Here is a 21,439-nt window from a genome sequence, read left to right on the forward strand (position 1 = left end):
GTTCAGCCGGTTCCTCATGGCGTCCTTGGCGGGCTGGACTGGGCCACCATAACAGAACTGAGTTGGTTCTGTTGCAGATCATTTTGGGTTGATTAAAAATGGAGTTGAAAATGAGACGGAACCAGAACCAGAGGAGTTCTGCTGGGGCTTAGGTCCAGTCAGAGTTCAGAGCGTGTTCCTCTGACCCCGACCAGCCGGTTCTGCTGGTACCGAGGTTCGGACCTCCTGGTGGTTCCCTCGGCAGTGTGTCTGGGTTTAATGATGCTGCCGATTCTGGACGGTTAGAACCGGGTCCAAACTCCTGGGTTTGTGTTTTAGAAAAGGTTCTGGAGGTCGACCCGTCTTGCGTAAAGCAGAGAACAGAACCTGCTGGAACAGACGTCTGGGACAAACATCCTGTTGACCGGAGCGTGTTTACAGGTCGGTCACATGCGGCCTGTTTGTCCCGGCCCACGGGGACATGTGACGCAGTGGGAGTGGGGGCTTTCTGTGGAAAGGTCCTGCAGGCGGATCGGGTGTCACCAGCTGAGAGGCGTCTATAAAGGAGCGGGCGGACCGGGCCGGGCCCAGAATAGAACGCAGAGGACGGCTCTCATCACAGCCACAGACATCATGGACCTACAGCGGACGAGCTCGGTGCTGCGGCCCCCCAGCCCCATGGACAGCCTGGAGAAGCAGCTCAGCTGCCCCATCTGCCTGGACATGTTCACCAAGCCTGTGGTCATCCTGCCCTGCCAGCACAACCTGTGCCGCAGCTGCGCCAGCGACCTCTACGACTCCCGCAACCCCTACCGCTTCTCCGGCGGCGTCTTCCGCTGCCCCACCTGCCGCTTCGAGGTGGTGCTGGACCGGCACGGCGTGCACGGCCTGCAGCGCAACCTGCTGGTGGAGAACATCATCGACATCTACAAGCAGCAGCAGGAGGGGAAGGGCGAGAGCACGGACGGCCTGAAGCCCAAGGAGTCCAAGGAGCCCATGTGCCAGGAGCACGAAGACGAGCGCATCAACATCTACTGCCTGAGCTGCCAGCTGCCCACCTGCTCCATGTGCAAGGTGTTCGGCCAGCACAAGGACTGCGACGTGGCGCCGCTCGCCGCCATCTACGACGCCCAGAAGGGCGAGCTGAGCAACGCCATCGACGCGCTGGTGTCCAGCAACGGGCGGCTGCAGGCGCTGCTGCACCAGATGGAGGACGCCCGCCGCGCCGTGCAGGAGAACGCCCAGCGGGCCAAGCAGGGCCTGGCCGAGCGCTTCGACCTGCTGTACGCCGTCCTGGAGGAGCGCAAGGCCGTTCTGCTGGAGCAGGTCGGGAAGGAGCAGGACGAGAAGGTGGCGGCGCTGCGGGCGCTGGCCCAGCGCTACGGCGAGCGGCTGCAGTCCAGCTCCGAGCTGACGGACACGGCCGTGAGGGCGCTGGAGCAGAGCGGCGCCGCCGAGTTCCTGCTGGCCTCCAAGGGCCTCATCACCCAGACGAAGGACGCCGCCAAGGCCTCGCTGGGCGAAGAGCGGCCCGAGCCGGGCTTCGAGAAGATGGACCACTTCGCTCTGTCCACGGAACACGTGGAGGCGGTGCTGTCTAAGATGGACTTTGGAGCGGCGGACGACGAGGAGTTTGAAGACGCGGAGGAGGAGGAATGAGGGGTCAGGGGTGAAAGGTCGCGCTGACGTCAGCAGAACTTTTTTTATACTTTTCTATTCTGGTTCAGATCAGATGTTTGTTCGTTTGCTTCTGTCTTTGCTCTAATAAAGATGTGTCTCTGGGCTCGCTGCCTCTTCTGTCTCCCGCCCGCCGCGTTTCAGCGCCGGGTTCACCGGGTCGGTCGCTATTTTAGGGGGTGAGATGATGGCGTCCAGGAATAGGCTCCATGAAACCCCCCACTCATGGAAATCTTGCTCAGCACCTCCGACCTGAATGTGAAGTGTCAGAGAGGCGAGCTAAGAAAAGCCCGGTTCTAAATAGGGCTGGTACCGCCAGAACCAGCTGCCTCCCCTCGTCCAAATGTTTCTGTTGCCCCGCGGCGCCGGCCGTTGCTAGGAGACCAACCCAAGCAAGCGCTGATAAACGCAGCAGCTGCGACCTGAAGCTGTCAGCTTATCTGGAGGAATGCAGCGGCACCGACCCGACCCGCCGCTGAAAGGATGAAGGCTGAGTGATAAACACCGTCCTAAAATAGAACCAGAACCCGGCTGGAATCTGAGCCGCTCGGCTCCACAGATGGAACCGGGAGGTTCAGGGGCCACATCATCATCATCATCATCATTTAGTTTAATCCTTTTATTCATCACTTAAAGAAATCTAAGGAAAACTGATTTTTCTAGTGTTAAACCCACAGAGTCCAGACGGTTCTGACGGGTCGGTCCGTTCAGGACCTGCTAGAGAAAACTGGACCGGTTCTGTTCAGAACTTCAGGAACTCAAAGAAACGCTTCAAACTAATTTTAGATTGAAGTTTATTTTTCAGTTTCCAGCCGCTGCTGGCTGGGTTAGGGGGCGGGGCTTAGATGACTGGGCTAAATATTCCCAGCTGGTGCGTTCAGGAACCGTGGGAAACAGAAATGTCTCTCATTTCATTTTAAAACCTAACCTGCTTCTCTAATCTAAGCTTAGACCCGTCCGGTTCTGCTGCTTTGCTGAGCAGGTCAAAGGTCACATCACTGATCTCTATTTATTCACCGGGTTCCTATGATGCTATCTAACAGCCGGTTTGTGGCAAAATGATGAATTTATCTTTATTTTAAGTCTTTAGTCCCTGAAAATGAGATCATCATTGTTGTTAAATGCTGTAGCTCACCGATTGTTTATACTCAGACCGGCCTAACTAGGGAGTACCAATATGGCGGCCGGTAGCTTCACTTCAACGCCTGCTACCAACAGACAATCAGTGGATCAGTGCTGCAATAATGTCATCATTCCTCCAACAGGCTGATTGTCCTGAGCTGAAGCAGAAACATTCCCACGGTCCCTGAATGCAGCAGCACAGTATTATGTGTCCAATCAGCCCCAACAAACCCCAATACACCCCCCCTCCCCACCCCAAACACACACACATCTAAGCTCCGCCCACTTCATTTCCCTCTTAGTTTTTATGGCTCCATTGCAGCTCCATGTTTTCCTCGATGGGGAAGTTTGATCAGTTCAGGAATGAAACTTTGTAACACGTCTTTATCCAAGAAGTTATTTTTCTTGTTTTTTACATTTTTTAACCGATAAAATCCTTTTATTTTGTTGTATTTTCAGGTTGAGTTGTTTTCAAGTTTGAAAAAATACAATCGTAGGAAATCTGCATCTCAAACATTTTCTTCAAGAAGTTTTTCAGAATTTCATGACTTATTTTTCCAAATCTGTGTTCAAGCTCTAATCACGCCGTGACGCTTTAGACCGGCGTTAGCCTGACGTACGGAAAATCTGGCTAAAACTAAAATGGAGCGATGCGCCTGAAGGGAGCAGCTTTAATGATGCGTCATCTCCATGAAACGATGCGTCTGCGTTTGGACAGACGTTCTGGAATGAATTCTCTCTGTATAGTAGAAGTCTATAGAAAGTTCAGCGTTTTAGGAGATTCTGGGACGTCAGGCAGGCGGGACAGAGGCCCTCACAGGGGCCCCTACCCTGCGTGCTCTTGAGGCAGAGCGTTCCCCTCCTGTATTAATGTGCCTCCAGGGGCTCGCTTCTGATTGATCGCCTGCATTTGGACCTCAGATAATGAAGCCCCGCCCACTTCCTGTTTGCGTGTGGTCCTGACGTGTGTCCTCCATGTGAACCTCTCCCACAGACGGCACCAGACAGAGGGCCTACAGCCTGGTGGCGCAGGCCTACACCTCCCTCACAGCGGAAGACTTCGCCGCCTTCGTGGGCTACTCCGTGGAGGAGGCGGTGAAAGGTGAGGCCGCCGCTGATGGAGCCGCTCCACCCGCCTGCTGCTCGCTGGCTGATGATGCTTCTCCTTGTTTCCCAGGTGTGGTGAGTCAAGGCTGGCAGGCTGACCCAGCGACCAGGATGGTAATGCCCAAAAAGCCCGGTAGGTGGCAGCATCGCGCTGAAATCCCTCCAGCTCCTGAACATGGAGTCAGAAAAGCTCAAATTATTTATAGACACATAAAGCTTAGTTGAAACTGAAAAAATAAAAGTTAGAAAAGGAAAAAAATAGAAGTTGATATTGAAAGTCATTTTTTATGTTATTATCTGAGAAACTAAAAAGCAAACATAAAATAATAAGAATTTAACCTAAATTCTTCCCCTCAGTTTGACAAACTCATAATTCAGTTTAATATTTTAATTACACTTTTTCCTCTTTTTATTTCTTTTCTTTATTCTAGTTTTAGAGTTTTAGATTCAAACTTTTTCAGTTTTTTTTCCTCCTTTTTTTAGTTTTAAATTCTTTTTTAAATTTCAGGATATTTTTTAAACTTTCCAAACAAACTTTTTCACGTTAAAATCAACGACGCTTTATTAAATTCTACATGGGTTGAAGGAAAGATGGCGTCCTGCTAACCACACCAGTTTCATCTTTTTAACTACATTATCACCGTCATTAATAATACAATGAAGATTTAAACTTTTTAAAGATGTTAAAACAAGAATTACTCTTCTGGCGACGTATTATTCATTCTATTCAGTTTATTTCTTTAGCGCCATTTCACATCACAGTTCACCAGATCTTTTAAAAGTTTTAATTTTAATCTTAATTGCACTATTTAGGACTGTGATAATGTAGTTTGTAAAAAAGATAACCGCTGGAACCAATCAGTCCAGACGCCATCTTTCCATGAATGGATGTAGAATTTATTTCGGATTGTTGGAAAGTTTTGTGGTTTATAACATGGCTGTTTATTTTTATATATATATATATATTAATGCATTCTGGCGTGATGATAAGTGACAGTTCCAGTGGAAATGTCTTTAACGTAATATTTTTCTCAGGATTTTGCCAAAAAGGCAAATAAATGCTGCAAAATCTTTTGTTGGAATTCCCACAGTCCCTGAATGCTTCATGGAACGGGACATCCCTCCCTCTGCTAGCTGTCAATCACGTTTCCCCGCCCACTCCCGTCAGATTGGCGTCAAAATCTGAAGGTGTTAAAAAAAATCCTGAAACTAAAAAAGAAAAAAGATTCGATTTGATCTGAAAATATAAACTCTAAATTTGCAATAAAGAAAAAAAAGATAAAGTGTAAAAAGATAAAGTGTAAACATTTTAGTAGACCTAAAATACTAAACTGAATTTAGATTAAATTCTTATTATTTTATTTATGTTTGCTTTTTTAGTTTCTCGCATTATAAGGTAAAAAATTGATAATAAATGTCGACTTTGATTTTTTTCTCTTTAAACTAAGATTTTTAAGTTTGCAAACACTTTGAGCCTTTTCTGACTCCGTAGTTAAACTCCATCAGTTATTTAGAAGATGGTGAAAACTTTTTTCCTTCAGCTGAAATTAAACAATATTTCATTAAAGGTCAAATAGAAAACAAACTTAGATTTTCTCATTTGATAGTTTGTAAAAAATTAAACACTTTCCAGCATTTAGTTTTTATTGCATAAAATAATTCTCTAAGATAAATTCCTCATTCGGTCATGTGACCCACTGAGGCGCCGTGACGTCAGTTTAGTCACTTTACATAGCGAGTTAATATTTATTCACCTTCATGATGGAGTTTTTATCCTTTGAGGACGAATACGAAGCAATCAGAGTTTTTTAGGTTTTATTAAAGCTAAATGTTCTTTGATCTCATGCAGATCCATTTTCCAGATGCTGCTGAGTTTTAATGACCTTAAACCAGAGTCTAACCCTTAGTCTAAAGAGGGGGTGACAGGTTGGCACGTGGTGGCTGGGTTGGCTGGCGGTCTGCGATGCGGAGCTGGCGGTTCATGACAGCAGGCTGTGCGGCGCAGCTGAGCCTGGATGGGGAAGGCGGTCCCCTGGTAATCTGATCGCAGCGACAGGTCCGGGGACCAGGTGGGAACCATTGCCCTTCAGATGTGGTTTTTCTTGGTCCGGCTCCGGGGCCGGTGGGGTTCCAGCTGTGGGTCCCCGCCTGCGCTAACTGACTGTTATCCATGGCGGTTCTTGTTGTTCTGGAGCCCCGACCATAGTGATGTGGAAATCTGTCTGCAGCTGCGGCTATGCTAAACTGTGCAGCTAGCTAGCATTCGCAGTTTTATCTAATAAAATATTTAATAAAACATTAACCGATGCTTTAAATCAGCTTTATGGCCATCAGGCACTTTATTAAAGTCGCATTAAAGCGGCCGTTCCAAACGTCGCATTTCTGAATTCTCCCACTGGTGCCCAACTTTACACCAGTGAATAAAGTGAATGTGATTGGTCGATTATCTAGGGGGCGGGATTGTTGTGGCGGAAGGTTCGCAAGCAAGTTTGATTGTGGCTGGTTTCTCGGAAGCATCTTGCTAACCAGTTAGCAACTTAGTGCTAGCAGGTTCCCAATGGGAAATTCCATTGGGAACCTGCTAGCACTAAATTGGTGCCTTAGAAACGACGCTGTCAAGGAACGCTATGGACAGCGGAAACATGCAAGAGGAGGAGAGTTTAGTGTCGGAGGTCGTGGATGAGTCTCCTCCGTCATCCATTTTTTATTTAGAGGAGGAAAGCGGGGACGAAGATGTTGTGGAAGAGGACGCCAGGGCGGCAGAAGCTTGGTTTGGTGTAGAAGGCTTCCAGCCGTACATGTTTGAGCCCTTGCCTCGCAACGCTGCCAGTTCTGTTAGCTCTACGCCTGCCGAAGACACGGACGTCCATCCCCGTGAACACTGGGACGCAACTCAATGGGAAAGGAAAGGATTCTGGTTTCAACCGCTGATTACTTTGAGCATTTTTAGCGCCACCTAGAGAACAGGAAGGATAATCTACCATCACACCATGAAGCTGCTCTAGAAACACTCCTTTCTGTTTGACCTTTAAATAGAAACAAATAGAGGCTGATTAGAACAGATCTGATCTGAACTCTGGCAGGTAAATCAGCTGATCACAGGAGGCCGTCTGATTGGCTGTCCCCCCCCCTCACTCTTTCTCTCCGCAGATCCTCCCCCGGTGTCGCTGGTTCCTAACGAGCAGCAGTTGGCCCGACTCACCGACTACGTGGCGTTCCTGGAGAACTGAAGGCTCGCCACGCGTCTGCTGCTGAGGAAGAGGAGCCGGGTCCCCCTGATGAAGAAGCATGACGTTCTGGTTTGACCCGGATGGTACCGTAATCTGGGACTGATGAAGCTCTGCGCTCTCTGGTCTCTGTCAGTGTTTGTGTTTCCTAGCGTCTCCCTGTAGAACCGCGGTTCTGACCTGTAAGCTAACAGAACCCGGTCCGCTCATCAGAACTCCTGTTCAGGTTTTCTCTGCTGAATAAATGTTTCTTTCTAATCGTTGACTTTTAGTTTTTCTTTCTTTCTTCATGAGATTAAATGAATGCTTGGGTTCAGTCTGACCCACAGCAGCTTAGAAATACACAGACTGAACCCTCTGATCGCTGCTGCAGTCACTCCTTACTGACCACAGAGGCAGACATAGAAAAAGAAGCATAGATACAAAAGGCAACCAGCTCCACAGACGGCCCCGTCCAGGAAACAGACGAGCTCCGAGCCAGCTCCCATGTCAGAGGATGAAGAGAGCACATCCAGTTAGTCACAGTCAGAGAAACAGGACTACACTGGAAAACAGGCCAAGCTCCAACATCTAGAAACAAAGGTGTTGATGGCAGCAGCACAGCTGATATTTCTCTCCAGGATGGAGTCACAGCCAAACAGGAACAGACCAGATGAAGCTATTTAAAGCTGCTGAGTCTTAGTGGGAAAATTGCAGATCTTCTTTTATAAATCCAAAAAAGCTAAAAAAAAAAAAAAAAATCAATCCTCTGGACTTTGTTTCCAAGATTGAAGACGTTTCTCTTCCATCCAGGAAGATTTTTCAATCCAAAATGTCAGAAATAGCGTTTAGTTCCAGGTTTTATCCAGCAGCCCAATAAAGCCTGGTTTTAGGTTAGAAAACATGCAAATAGAAACGGATGAACGGGTCCCCCCCTTTGGAATGGGGGTCGTTTGGCTTCTTTGTTAGCCTGCAATGCCCCATACCTGTCTATGTCTCTGAAAGGGGGGGTCGTTAGAGGGAAAGTAATGCCCCCCCCCCTTACTTTTGCAAAGTTAGCTTGTATGATTGATGCGAACAGCAATCATCTAACAGGCGTACCCTGTTAGCCGCGGCTACAGGGACGAGCATGTGCATTTGTTTAAAGTGGAGAGGGCGGGTCTTTACAAAAACTGGCCAAAATGCTCCACCTTTGAAGCATCCTGGGATGTTCTAGGCCAGGCATCCCCAAACTCGGTCCTCATGGCCCCCTGTCCTGCAGGTTTCAGAGGTTTCCTGCTCCAGCACAGCTGATTTTAATTGAAAGCTGATTAACAGGCTTTTTCTCTACTGCAATCATTATAATCAGCTGTGCTGAAGCAGGGAAACCTCTAAAACCTGCAGGACAGGGGGCCTTGAGGACGGAGTTTGGGGATGCCTGATCTAGGCTCAGCCGGTGGGAACCTGGTCTTCCAGCAGAACAGTGAGTTCAAACAGGTTCTGATGGATGCAGCTAGCTAGCATGAGGAATGACCATCGGTTTATAATCAGAACATGCAGCAGCAGCAGCGTTTATTCCAGCTGCTGCCGTTACTCGGCATGTTGAGCTTCATGAAGCAGGTTTACAGAAAACTCTTTAAGGTTTCCAAACCAGGGAAAGTTTCTGTTTCATGAACAGTTTCCTCATCCTCTGTTTCTGTTGCCATAGTAACATTCTCCCAGCGCTAACCCGCTCAGCAGCAGCTTTCCTTTAGTAAACTCAGTGTTTCCACTGTCCATACAGCCAATCACGCTGCTTGATTTTCCTCATTTAGTTTGGGGGGGGGGGGGGGGTTGTCCTAGTTTTGTGCATAAAAAATAAGTTCTTCACAGCGGGGGCCTGTGCTTGGACTGATGACATCAGAGGCGTTCTGACTGAGGTCTGTTGGTGAGGAGGTCTAGCAACCGTCCTGTCATGGCAGACGGACAAAAATGGGTTTTGTTATTTAATTCGGCTAGGTCTGACGTCAGGCCGGTTAGCTCAGTTGGTTAGAGCGTGGTGCTAATAACGCCAAGGTCGCGGGTTCGATCCCCGTACGGGCCATCTTTATTTTTCTCTCCTGCTGTTTTTATTTGCTGCATGTTGGCAGAGACAGACCGCTCCTCAACCACCAACCCTTCACTATCTGCTGTCACTGCTGATGCATCTGAGCTGTGGAAACAGCTGGAAACTCACTGACGCTCCATCTGCAGCGGCTATAGCTCTCTCAGGGTGGCCTTAATTTAATGCGGAGGTTTTTAACAGGGGGTCCGCGACCCCTAGGGGGTCCACCGAGGTACTACATGGGGGTCATGAAAGTTTTGGTTGATTTTTTTATTTTATTTTTTGTTTTTCTATATTTTCCCCCTCCTGCAGTTTTTTCCACTAATTGAAATGTCTTTAAATCCACATTAACATGAATCCAACAGACTGCAGTAAACAGATAAATGGAGGCAGAAGATGTCTTTCAATCATCAATGCTCACATTCAGCGACACACAGGAGCTCTTTAAGCTGGACACCGTTTCATTCACAACACCTGTCCCATCAACCAGGAAGCAGAAATACTTTAATAATCCCAGGGAGGGATTACTTTAGTTACATTACTCCATCTGTAATAGAGTGACTATAGGACCAGTTTGATAGAACACTATTTCATACTATATATATAATTAAGGGGTCCCCGCTCCATCTCGCCATCTGCTTGGGATCCTTGGCCTGGAAAATGTTGAAGACCCCTGATTTAATGTCAAATCATTCTGGCTTAAGCATGTATATAAATATTCTCTTTATCAGACCATATTGTTCCAAAATTTAGAAAATTTCTATAAAAAAAAAATCCCGTCTTAAATCTGTGTTTTTTTCCGTTATCTTCTGCAGGCCAGTTAGTTCTACGTCAGCCTGAACTCCTAAATTCGGCCAATCAGATATCAACGGTCATCTGTCAATCAAATGTTTTCAGTCATAGCATCTTGATTCATATGTCGCAGCTAATATACGCAACGGTTGAAACCAGAATCCTTTCCTTTCCCATTGAGTTGCGTCCCAGTGTTCACGGGGATGGACGTCTGTGTCTTCGGCAGGCGTAGAGCTAACAGAACTGGCAGCGTTGCGAGGCAAGGGCTCAAACATGTACGGCTGGAAGCCTTCTACACCAAACCAAGCTTCTGCCGCCCTGGCGTCCTCTTCCACAACATCTTCGTCCCCGCTTTCCTCCTCTAAATAAAAAATGGATGACGGAGGAGACTCATCCACGACCTCCGACACTAAACTCTCCTCCTCTTGCATGTTTCCGCTGTCCATAGCGTTCCTTGACAGCGTCGTTTCTAAGGCACCAATTTAGTGCTACTTGGTCCCAATGGAATTTCCCATTGGGAACCTGCTAGCACTAAGTTGCTAACTGGTTAACAAGATGCTTCCCACAAACCGGCCACAACCAAACTTGCTTGGCGGTGTCATTGAGGCGGCAGGCCGGGGGCCCTGTGCAGCACAGGCTAATAGACTAATGAATGATCTGTTTCCTCCATGATTAGATTACTCAGTTTCTTTTTAAAAGTTAGCAGTGCAAAATGTTTGTGATCTCATTATTGTTACCAATAACAAAAGGTTAATTTAATGATGGCCTGCCTCATAATGAAGGTTGAAAGTGAACCAGTCTGATCTGCAGTCTCACTTCTCCTAATACACATTGAAATGTTATCTGGCTTTAGATTGAAAAACAATCATTTTCGTGGCGATCACTGAGTCTGGGAGCGGCCATTTTCCCCCAAATCTAGTAGCCCCTCCCTCCTGCCATCTTCCAGCAGTGACGTCACGGTGCGGTAAGCCTAGCGCCATTCTCCCCGCTTTCCAAGCTAAATCAATGGGAACTACTAGACACATCTGCAATCAACAACAATTATTGAAGATTTCCAGAGGACTTCACCATTGAAATTCACCAGAGCTATAGTGAAACTGACAATGCCCACGTGCATGGCAGCTGGATGCTGGAATACATCGGGTAAAAGTGGAAAAAAAGAGTATTTCATAAGTCAATAAGAAGTGCCCTCGGCCAGCAGGAGGATGCCAGAGTGTTAACTGTTGTGGTACGCCTCAGTGGTCACTCTCTCACGACAGCTTACCTTTTTCCCGTGCTCATCTTTGCCTCCTGCGTCTCCCATGTTCCCACTTCCGCTCCCTTAGCTTCCTCTCGTGTTGATTCCTCACCCATGCTCTGACGTTACAAGACGAATCCTCTGGTTCCCTACGTCCTGGATTTTGCTCCGGACTCCCTCTCATGTTCCTGCCAAGCACCAGTCAATGATCCGCCAAGGACCACCCAAAGACCAGCAAAGGACCAGCCAGGGACCAGTCAAGGACCAGCCAGGGACTGGCCAGGGACCAGCCAAGGACCAGCCACGGACCAGTCAAGGACCAGCCAGGGACCAGTCAAGGACCAGCCAAGGACTGGCCAGGGACCAGCCAAGGACCAGCCAGGGACCAGTCAAGGACCAGCCAGGGACCAGTCAAGGACCAGCCAGGGACTGGCCAGGGACCAGCCAAGGACCAGCCCGGGACCAGTCAAGGACCAGCCAGGGACCAGTCAAGGACCAGCCAGGGACTAGCCAGGGACCAGTCAAGGACCAGCCAGGGACCAGTCAAGGACCAGCCAGGGACTGGCCAGGGACCAGCCAAGGACCAGCCAGGGACCAGCCAAGGACCAGCCAAGGACCAACCAAGGACCAGCCAGGGACCAGCCAAGGACCAGCCAGGGACCAGCCAAGGACCAGCCAAGGACCAGCCAGGGACCAGCCAGGAACCAGCCAGGGACCAGCCAAGGACCAGCCAAGGACCAACCAAGGACCAGCCAAGGACCAGCCAGGGACCAGCCAAGGACCAGCCAGGGACCAGCCAAGGACCAGCCAGGGACCAGCCAGGGACCAGCCAAGGACCAGCCAGGGACCAGCCAGGGACCAGCCAAGGACCAGCCAGGGACCAGCCAAGGACCAGCCAAGGACCAACCAGGGACCAGCCAAGGACCAGCCAGGGACCAGCCAAGGACCAGCCAGGGACCAGCCAGGGACCAGCCAGGGACCAGCCAGGGACCAGCTAAGGACCAGCCAAGGACCAGCCAGGGACCAGCCAAGGACCAGCCAAGGACCAACCAGGGGCCAGCCAAGGACCAGCCAGGGACCAGCCAAGGACCAGCCAGGGACCAGCCAGGGACCAGCCAAGGACCAACCAAGGACCAGCCAGGGACCAGCCAGGGACCAGCCAAGGACCAGCAAAGGACCAGCCAGGGAACAGTCAAGGACCAGCCAGGGACCAGCCAGGGACCAGCCAAGGACCAGCCACGGACCAGTCAAGGACCAGCCAGGGACCAGTCAAGGACCAGCCAAGGACCAGCCAGGGACCAGTCAAGGACCAGCCAGGGACCAGTCAAGGACCAGCCAGGGACTGGCCAGGGACCAGCCAAGGACCAGCCAGGGACCAGTCTAGGACCAGCCAGGGACCAGTCAAGGACCGGCCAGGGACTGGCCAGGGACCAGCCAAGGACCAGCCAGGGACCAGCCAAGGACCAACCAAGGACCAGCCAAGGACCAGCCAGGGACCAGCCAAGGACCAGCCAAGGACCAGCCAGGGACCAGCCAGGGACCAGCCAGGGACCAGCCAAGGACCAGCCAAGGACCAGCCAAGGACCAGCCAGGGACCAGCCAGGGACCAGCCAGGGACCAGCCAAGGACCAGCCAGGGACCAGTCAAGGACCAGCCAGGGACCAGCCAAGGACCAGCCAGGGACCAGCCAGGGACCAGCCAGGGACCAGCCAAGGACCAGCCAAGGACCTGCCAAGGACCAGCCAAGGACCATCCAAGGACCATCCAAGGACCAGCCAAGGACCAACCAAGGACCAGCCAAGGACCAGCCAAGGACCAGCCAGGGACCAGCCAAGGACCAGCCAGGGACCAGCCAAGGACCAGCCAAGGACCAGCCAGGGACCAGCCAAGGACCAGCCAGGGACCAGCCAAGGACCAGCCAGGGACCAGCCAAGGACCAGCCAAGGACCAGCCAAGGACCTGCCAAGGACCAGCCAAGGACCATCCAAGGACCAGCCAAGGACCATCCAAGGACCAGCCAAGGACCAGCCAGGGACCAGCCAGGGACCAGCCAGGGACCAGCCAGGGACCAGCCAGGGACCAGCCAAGGACCAGCCAAGGACCATCCAAGGACCAGCCAAGGACCAGCCAAGGACCATCCAAGGACCAGCCAAGGACCAGCCAAGGACCTGCCAAGGACCAGCCAAGGACCATCCAAGGACCAGCCAGGGACCAGTCAGGGACCAGCCAGGGACCAGCCAGGGACCAGCCAGGGACCAGCCAGGGACCAGCCAGGGACCAGCCAGGGACCAGCCAGGGACCAGCCAAGGACCAGCCAAGGACCTGCCAAGGACCAGCCAAGGACCATCCAAGGACCAGCCAAGGACCAGTCAGGGACCAGCCAGGGACCAGCCAGGGACCAGCCAGGGACCAGCCAGGGACCAGCCAAGGACCAGCCAAGGACCTGCCAAGGACCAGCCAAGGACCATCCAAGGACCAGCCAAGGACCAGCCAGGGACCAGTCAAGGACCAGCCAGGGACCAGCCAAGGACCAGCCAGGGACCAGCCAGGGACCAGCCAGGGACCAGCCAAGGACCAGCCAAGGACCTGCCAAGGACCAGCCAAGGACCTGCCAAGGACCAGCCAAGGACCAGCCAAGGACCAGCCAAGGACCAGCCAAGGACCAGCCAGGGACCAGCCAAGGACCAGCCAAGGACCAGCCAGGGACCAGCCAGGGACCAGCCAAGGACCAGCCAAGGACCTGCCAAGGACCAGCCAAGGACCTGCCAAGGACAGCCAAGGACAGCCAAGGACAGCCAAGGACCAGCCAAGGACCAGCCAGGACCAGCCAGGGACCAGCCAAGGACCAGCCAAGGACCTGCCAAGGACCAGCCAAGGACCAGCCAAGGACCAGCCAAGGACCAGCCAAGGACCAGCCAAGGACCATCCATTTTCATCTTCTCATGGTTGAAATCTCTTCTTATGTGACCCTTTATCACTGTATCCTTTACAAACATAAATTTATTAATATTAAACTTATTTCTGAGGATCAACAGACTGATTTCTGATCTCATAGAGGAAACTCTCTGCAGCAAAGATCAAGGAGGATTTTTCATCAGATTCCTGCATCTGATAAAATAATTCACTAACAGCTGGCAGAGCATCAAACTGTTACCATAGCGACCGCTGTAGACCCAGCAGCAGACTGAGCGGCAGACATCTAAAAACTCTTTATGTCCTTAAACTTCTGAACGTGATGAAGGGGGAGGAAGGCTTTATTCTTTACATTTTGACATATTGTAGATTTTTTTTTCAGCTGAGTAACCAGAACAGCCCTGAGCTGCTCTCTCTGTGGCCCCCAGTGCCACATGGCGGGGGCCTCCTTCCTCCGTTCTTCTCTCAGCTGCAGGAACTCAGAGGAACAAAGAGTGTGTCTCTCTGCCGCAGAGAGGAATGATTTATCAGCCTGGTTCTGCTGCAGAGGCCTCTGCTTCACATTACAGCGCATTCCAGAGACATGGAGTCACAGACGTTTCCTCTGCTTCTCCTAAAGGAATCAAACCTTCATAGAACCGTCCTGCTGCTCTGGTTCTGCATCCTGCTCATGGTTCCGCCAACGTTCTGCTCAGGTCTGAGCTCTGAAAGACAGAGTCCACTTTCAACCTGAGGAACTTTTAAAACCTCTCAGGTTCCCTAAGAACCGCAGGATCTCCAGGAGCAGCTGGAGAACGGCGCCTCCAAACTGAGCTCTCTGTTAGTTAGATCGTCGTCATGGTTACCAAGCAGAGGGAGGGTTATTCAATTCAATTCAATTCAGTTTATTTATATAGCGCCAAATTCACAACACATGTCATCTCAAGGCACTTTACAGTTCAACCAGATCATACAGTCAAATTGATACAAAGTTTTCTATCTAAGGAAAACCAGTTGATTGCATTGACTCATTGACTCAAATACAATCCCCCACACTAAGCATGCTTGTAGCGACAGTGGAGAGGAAAAACTCCCTTTTAACAGGAAGAAACCTCAAGCAGAACCAGGCTCAGTGTGAGCGGCCATCTGCCGAGGCCGACTGGGGTTCAAGGAGACAGAAGCAGAGATACAAAAAGCAGCTGTAAAAGGCGGCCCCGTCCAGGAAACACACAGCCAGGCAGACGAGCTCCAAGGCAGCTCCCATGCCAGAGGACGAAGAAAGCACATCCACTTAGTCACGGTCAGAGAAACAGGACCACACTGGAAAACAGGCCGATCTCCAACATCTATAAACAAGGGTGTTGATAGAAGCAGCACAGCTGATGTTTCTTTCCAGGATGACGTCACAGCCAAACAGGAACAGACGAGGCAAAGCTACTCTGAGGAAAAGCAGAGAGAGCAGAAGGTTAGAGATTGAACTAACAGATTCTGCAGAATAGGAGAACAGAGAGACAATGAAGCAGAATGATGAAATGGGGGTCCCTATGTCCTCCAGCAGTCTAAGCCTATAGCAGCAGAACTATAGAGATAGCTCAGGATAACCTGAGCCACCCTAACTATAAGCTTTATCAAAAATGAAAGTTTTAAGCCTAGTCTTAAAAGTAGACAGAGTGTCTGCCTCACGGACTAAAACTGGTAGTTGGTTCCACAGGAGAGGAGCCTGAGAACTAAAAGATCTGCCTCCCATTCTACTTTTAGAAATTCTAGGAACCACTAGTAAACCTGCAGATTGAGAGCGAAGTGCTCTGTTAGGAACATAAGGAACAATCAGATCTCTGATATCAGATGGAGCTTGGCCATTTAAGGCTTTATATGTGAGAAGGAGGATTTTAAATTCTATTCTTGATTTAACAGGAAGCCAATGAAGAGAAGCGAGGATAGGAGAGATATGATCTCTCTTTTTCATTTTCATCAGAACTCTGGCTGCAGCATTTTGGATCAGCTGAAGGCTTTTAACTACAGTTTGTGGACTTCCTGATAGTAAAGAATTACAATAGTCCAGCCTTGAAGTAACAAATGCATGGACTAGTTTCTCAGCATCACCCCAGGACAGGAGATTTCTCATATTTGCAATATTCCTCAGATGAAAGAAGGAAATTCTAGAAACCTCTTTGATCTGGGATTTAAATGACAGGTCCTGATCAAAAATAACACCAAGATTTTTTACTTTATTATCTGAAATCAGTTTAATCCCATCCAAATGAAGTGACTGGCTAATCAGCTTCTTTTTCAGAGACTCTGGTCCAAAGACTATAACTTCTGTTTTGTCTGCATTCAGGAGCAGAGAGTTAAGAGTCATCCAGGTTTTTATGTCTTCAAGACATGCCTGTAATCTATGTAATGGGTTAGCTTCATCTGGATTTATAGACAGATATAGCTGGGTATCGTCAGCATAACAGTGGAAATTAATCCCATGCTGTCTAATAATTCTACTGATTGGGAGCATGTATAAAGTAAAGAGAATTGGTCCTAGCACTGATCCCTGTGGTACTCCACAGGTAACCTTTGAGCGTGTTGAAGATCTATCATTAACATGAACAAACTGAATTCGATCAGATAGATCAGATTTAAACCAGTCTAGAGCTGTTCCTTTAATTCCAACAAAATATTCAAGTCTTTCTAAAAGAATATTATGGTCAACTGTATCAAATGCAGCACTGAGATCCAACAGGACGAGCACAGATACAAGTCCATTATCTGAGGCCATGAGAATATCATTAGTGACTTTCACCAGAGCTGTTTCAGTGCTATGATGAGCTCTAAAGCCAGACTGAAACTCTTCAAAAAGTTCATTATGGTGGAAGTGATCGCAAACTTGTTTGGCAACTACTTTCTCAAGAATTTTGGATAAGAAAGGAAGATTGGATATAGGTCTATAATTGACCAAGTCATCTGGGTCAAGAGACGGTTTCTTAAGCAGAGGTTTAATTACAGCAACCTTAAAAGCTTTAGGTACATATCCCTGTAACAGAGATAGATTAATCACATCTAAAATGGAGGAGGAGATCAAAGGGAATACCTCCTTAAATAACCTGGTTGGAACTGGATCTAACATACAAGTTGAAGGCTTAGATGAAGACAATAATTTTGCTAATTCAGAAAGTTCAACTGGATCAAAGCAGTCTAAACCCGGTTCAGATTCCATGACTACCTCAGGTACAATCGCAGATAGAGGAGTGCTTATGATTTTATTTTTAATAAGATCAATCTTATTTATAAAGAATCCCATAAAATCATTGCTGCTAAGAGCAGGTGGAATGGACGGTTCAACAGAGCTATGGCTCTGGGTGAGTTTGGCAACTGTATTAAAAAGAAATCTAGGATTATTCTTATTCTCCTCTATTAATGAGGAGAAGTATGCTGCTCTTGCTTTACAAAGGGTCCTCTTATACAGCAGTAAACCATTTTTCCAGACTAGGAAGGATTCTCGCAGGCCTGTGGAGCGATATTTTCTCTCCAGTTTCTTAGCATTTTGCTTCAAAGTACGCAGCTCTGCATTAAACCAAGGAGCAAGCTTTCTATTTTTAACGGTTTTCATTTTCAAAGGAGCTGCGTTGTCTAAGGCAATACGCAGAGAACTAGCAACCCCCTCAACAAAATCATCAACCTGTGAAGGGGAATAAGCTAAGCTTTTGCACTCTGCAGCACTGCTCAGGGACACAGAGAAGAGAGAAAGTGAAGCAGATTCTTTAAAATTTATAACTGCACTATCTGATAAAGATCTACTAAAATTGAACCTTCTTTTGGGGGAGGAGAACTCTGTTAAAGTAATCCTGAAGGTTATTAGAAAGTGGTCAGAGAGGACAGGGTTGTGAGGAAATACTGTTATTTCTTCACATTCTATGTCGTATGTCAGCACAAGATCCAAAGTATGAAGATGAGAATGCGTGGGACTATTCACATTTTGAACAAAGCCAATAGTGTCTAAGATAGCATTAAAGGCTGCTCTTAAGCTATCGCCTTCAATGTCAGCATGGATGTTAAAATCTCCCACTATGATGACCCTGTCAGTATTTAATACCAAATCAGAAAGGAACTCTGAAAACTCATCTAAAAATTCAGAGTAAGGACCTGGTGGACGATACAAAGTTACAAAAAGAAGAGGTTTTCTCGCCTTGAAATTTGGATCAGGGAAATTAAGGGTTAAATGTTCAAAAGAGTTGTAGGTATTAACTGTTTTGGGAGTAATCAGTAAGTCAGACTGGAAGATTGTTGCTACTCCTCCTCCTCGCCCAGAACTTCTGGGGATGTGAAAATTTAAATAGCTTGAAGGAGTTGCCTCATTTATGCTCACATAATCCTCTTGCTGCAGCCAGGTTTCTGTAAGGCAAAACAAGTCAATGTGATTATCACAAATCAAGTCATTAACTAGTAGACTTTTAGAGGAAAGCGATCTTATGTTAAACAGACCACATTTAATTGTTTTAACTTTTTCCCCAATTGGAGTTATTTTGATTTTAATTAGATTATCATGATTTACTCCTTTGGGAATATTTGCTAATTTATTAGATTTTGGTCGTGGGCAAGACACTGTCTGGATGGAGTAAAGAGTGGGTAACAGTAGAGAAGCTGCAGAGATGTGTGTTAAACTACATGACATCAGAGCAGAGGGAAGGAGGCAACAAGCAGGGGGCGCTGTTCCCCAGAGCAAAGACATTGTCGCCTCCAGGGTGGGGGGGCAGAACATCTAGAACATTTAGAGGAACAAACATCTGCATCCTCCACAGAATAATGGGCTGATAGACGAAGCTGATTCAGGCTGAAGAAATGAGAGGAAGGAGATGGAAAAGATGACGCCTGATTCTCCTTCATTCAGCCGATTTTAATTAAACCTAAAAATAACAGGAAATGTTCTCCTCCTCACCAGCTTCAGGTTCAAAACATTCAGAAACATCTCAGGTGGTTCCACAGGTGGTTCCTCAGGTGGTTCCACAGGTGGTTCCTCAGGTGGTTCCACAGGTGGTTCCTCAGGTGGTTCCACAGGTGGTTCCTCAGGTGGTTCCTCAGGTGCTTCCTCAGGTGCTTCCTCAGGTGGTTCCTCAGGTGGTTCCACAGGTGTTTCCACAGGTGGTTCCACAGGTGGTTCCTCAGGTGGTTCCACAGGTGGTTCCACAGGTGGTTCCACAGGTGGTTCCACAGGTGGTTCCTCAGGTGGTTCCTCAGGTGGTTCCACAGGTGGTTCCACAGGTGGTTCCACAGGTGGTTCCTCAGGTGGTTCCACAGGTGTTTCCACAGGTGGTTCCACAGGTGGTTCCTCAGGTGGTTCCTCAGGTGGTTCCTCAGGTGGTTCCACAGGTGTTTCCACAGGTGGTTCCACAGGTGGTTCCTCAGGTGGTTCCTCAGGTGGTTCCTCAGGTGGTTCCACAGGTGGTTCCACAGGTGGTTCCTCAGGTGGTTCCACAGGTGGTTCCACAGGTGGTTCCTCAGGTGGTTCCACAGGTGTTTCCACAGGTGGTTCCACAGGTGGTTCCTCAGGTGGTTCCACAGGTGGTTCCACAGGTGGTTCCACAGGTGGTTCCTCAGGTGGTTCCTCCGGTGGTTCCACAGGTGGTTCCTCCGGTGGTTCCACAGGTGGTTCCTCAGGTGGTTCCACAGGTGTTTCCTCAGGTGGTTCCACAGGTGGTTCCTCAGGTGGTTCCACAGGTGGTTCCACAGGTGGTTCCACAGGTGGTTCCTCAGGTGGTTCCACAGGTGGTTCCTCAGGTGGTTCCACAGGTGGTTCCTCAGGTGGTTCCACAGGTGGTTCCTCAGGTGGTTCCACAGGTGGTTCCTCAGGTGGTTCCTCAGGTGCTTCCTCAGGTGCTTCCTCAGGTGGTTCCTCAGGTGGTTCCACAGGTGTTTCCACAGGTGGTTCCACAGGTGGTTCCTCAGGTGGTTCCACAGGTGGTTCCACAGGTGGTTCCACAGGTGGTTCCACAGGTGGTTCCTCAGGTGGTTCCTCAGGTGGTTCCACAGGTGGTTCCACAGGTGGTTCCACAGGTGGTTCCACAGGTGGTTCCTCAGGTGGTTCCACAGGTGTTTCCACAGGTGGTTCCACAGGTGGTTCCTCAGGTGGTTCCTCAGGTGGTTCCTCAGGTGGTTCCACAGGTGTTTCCACAGGTGGTTCCACAGGTGGTTCCTCAGGTGGTTCCTCAGGTGGTTCCTCAGGTGGTTCCACAGGTGGTTCCACAGGTGGTTCCTCAGGTGGTTCCACAGGTGGTTCCACAGGTGGTTCCTCAGGTGGTTCCACAGGTGTTTCCACAGGTGGTTCCACAGGTGGTTCCTCAGGTGGTTCCACAGGTGGTTCCACAGGTGGTTCCACAGGTGGTTCCTCAGGTGGTTCCTCCGGTGGTTCCACAGGTGGTTCCTCCGGTGGTTCCACAGGTGGTTCCTCAGGTGGTTCCACAGGTGTTTCCTCAGGTGGTTCCACAGGTGGTTCCTCAGGTGGTTCCACAGGTGGTTCCACAGGTGGTTCCACAGGTGGTTCCTCAGGTGGTTCCACAGGTGGTTCCTCAGGTGGTTCCACAGGTGGTTCCACAGGTGGTTCCACAGGTGGTTCCTCAGGTGGTTCCACAGGTGGTTCCTCAGGTGGTTCCTCAGGTGGTTCCACAGGTGGTTCCTCAGGTGGTTCCACAGGTGGTTCCTCAGGTGGTTCCACAGGTGGTTCCACAGGTGGTTCCTCAGGTGGTTCCACAGGTGGTTCCTCAGGTGGTTCCACAGGTGGTTCCTCAGGTGGTTCCACAGGTGGTTCCTCAGGTGGTTCCTCAGGTGGTTCCTCAGGTGGTTCCACAGGTGGTTCCACAGGTGGTTCCTCAGGTGGTTCCTCAGGTGCTTCCACAGGTGGTTCCACAGGTGGTTCCTCAGGTGGTTCCACAGGTGTTTCCACAGGTGGTTCCACAGGTGTTTCCTCAGGTGGTTCCTCAGGTGGTTCCACAGGTGGTTCCACAGGTGGTTCCACAGGTGGTTCCACAGGTGGTTCCTCAGGTGGTTCCTCAGGTTGTTCCACAGGTGGTTCCTCAGGTGGTTCCACAGGTGGTTCCTCAGGTGGTTCCACAGGTGGTTCCTCAGGTGGTTCCACAGGTGGTTCCACAGATGGTTCCACAGGTGGTTCCACAGGTGGTTCCACAGGTGGTTCCTCAGGTGGTTCCACAGGTGGTTCCACAGGTGGTTCCACAGGTGGTTCCACAGGTGGTTCCTCAGGTGGTTCCACAGGTGGTTCCTCAGGTGGTTCCACAGGTGGTTCCTCAGGTGGTTCCACAGGTGGTTCCTCAGGTGGTTCCTCAGGTGCTTCCTCAGGTGCTTCCACAGGTGTTTCCACAGGTGGTT

The 21,439-nt window shown here is 49.6% G+C and overlaps 2 protein-coding genes and 1 non-coding gene across 3 annotated transcripts; all 3 read left to right on the forward strand.

The window, feature by feature from the left end:
• The first annotated feature begins 414 nt into the window (after window positions 1-414).
• On the forward strand, window positions 415-1,760 carry trim63b (tripartite motif containing 63b). Its single transcript, XM_038308658.1, has one exon. The coding sequence runs from the start codon at window positions 430-432 to the stop codon at window positions 1,636-1,638; it is 1,209 nt and encodes a 402-aa protein (XP_038164586.1). The 5' UTR covers window positions 415-429; the 3' UTR covers window positions 1,639-1,760.
• Window positions 1,761-1,865: 105 nt separating this feature from the next.
• On the forward strand, window positions 1,866-7,377 carry cops8 (COP9 signalosome subunit 8). Its single transcript, XM_038308647.1, has 4 exons — window positions 1,866-1,965; window positions 3,773-3,880; window positions 3,956-4,018; window positions 7,036-7,377. Exons 1-4 carry the CDS (start codon window positions 1,866-1,868, stop codon window positions 7,113-7,115), a joined length of 351 nt encoding a protein of 116 aa, XP_038164575.1. The 3' UTR covers window positions 7,116-7,377.
• A 1,702-nt stretch (window positions 7,378-9,079) lies between these two features.
• On the forward strand, window positions 9,080-9,153 carry trnai-aau. The gene has a single exon. It is a non-coding gene; the product is annotated as a tRNA-Ile (tRNA).
• The last annotated feature ends 12,286 nt before the right edge of the window (window positions 9,154-21,439 follow it).

The sequence above is a fragment of the Cyprinodon tularosa genome, unplaced genomic scaffold (assembly GCF_016077235.1).
Source record: "Cyprinodon tularosa strain WSP-4 unplaced genomic scaffold, ASM1607723v1 ctg1170, whole genome shotgun sequence".
NCBI lineage: Eukaryota > Metazoa > Chordata > Actinopteri > Cyprinodontiformes > Cyprinodontidae > Cyprinodon > Cyprinodon tularosa.

Coding starts and splice junctions, on each gene's coding strand:
- trim63b (XM_038308658.1), top strand. CDS start 430: ATGCGGCCTGTTTGTCCCGGCCCACGGGGACATGTGACGCAGTGGGAG.
- cops8 (XM_038308647.1), top strand. CDS start 1,866: ATGAAACCCCCCACTCATGGAAATCTTGCTCAGCACCTCCGACCTGAA. Junction 1,966..3,772: donor CCCGGTTCTAAATAGGGCTG/GTACCGCCAGAA, acceptor CCTCTCCCACAG/ACGGCACCAGACAGAGGGCC. Junction 4,019..7,035: donor GGTAATGCCCAAAAAGCCCG/GTAGGTGGCAGC, acceptor TTCTCTCCGCAG/ATCCTCCCCCGGTGTCGCTG.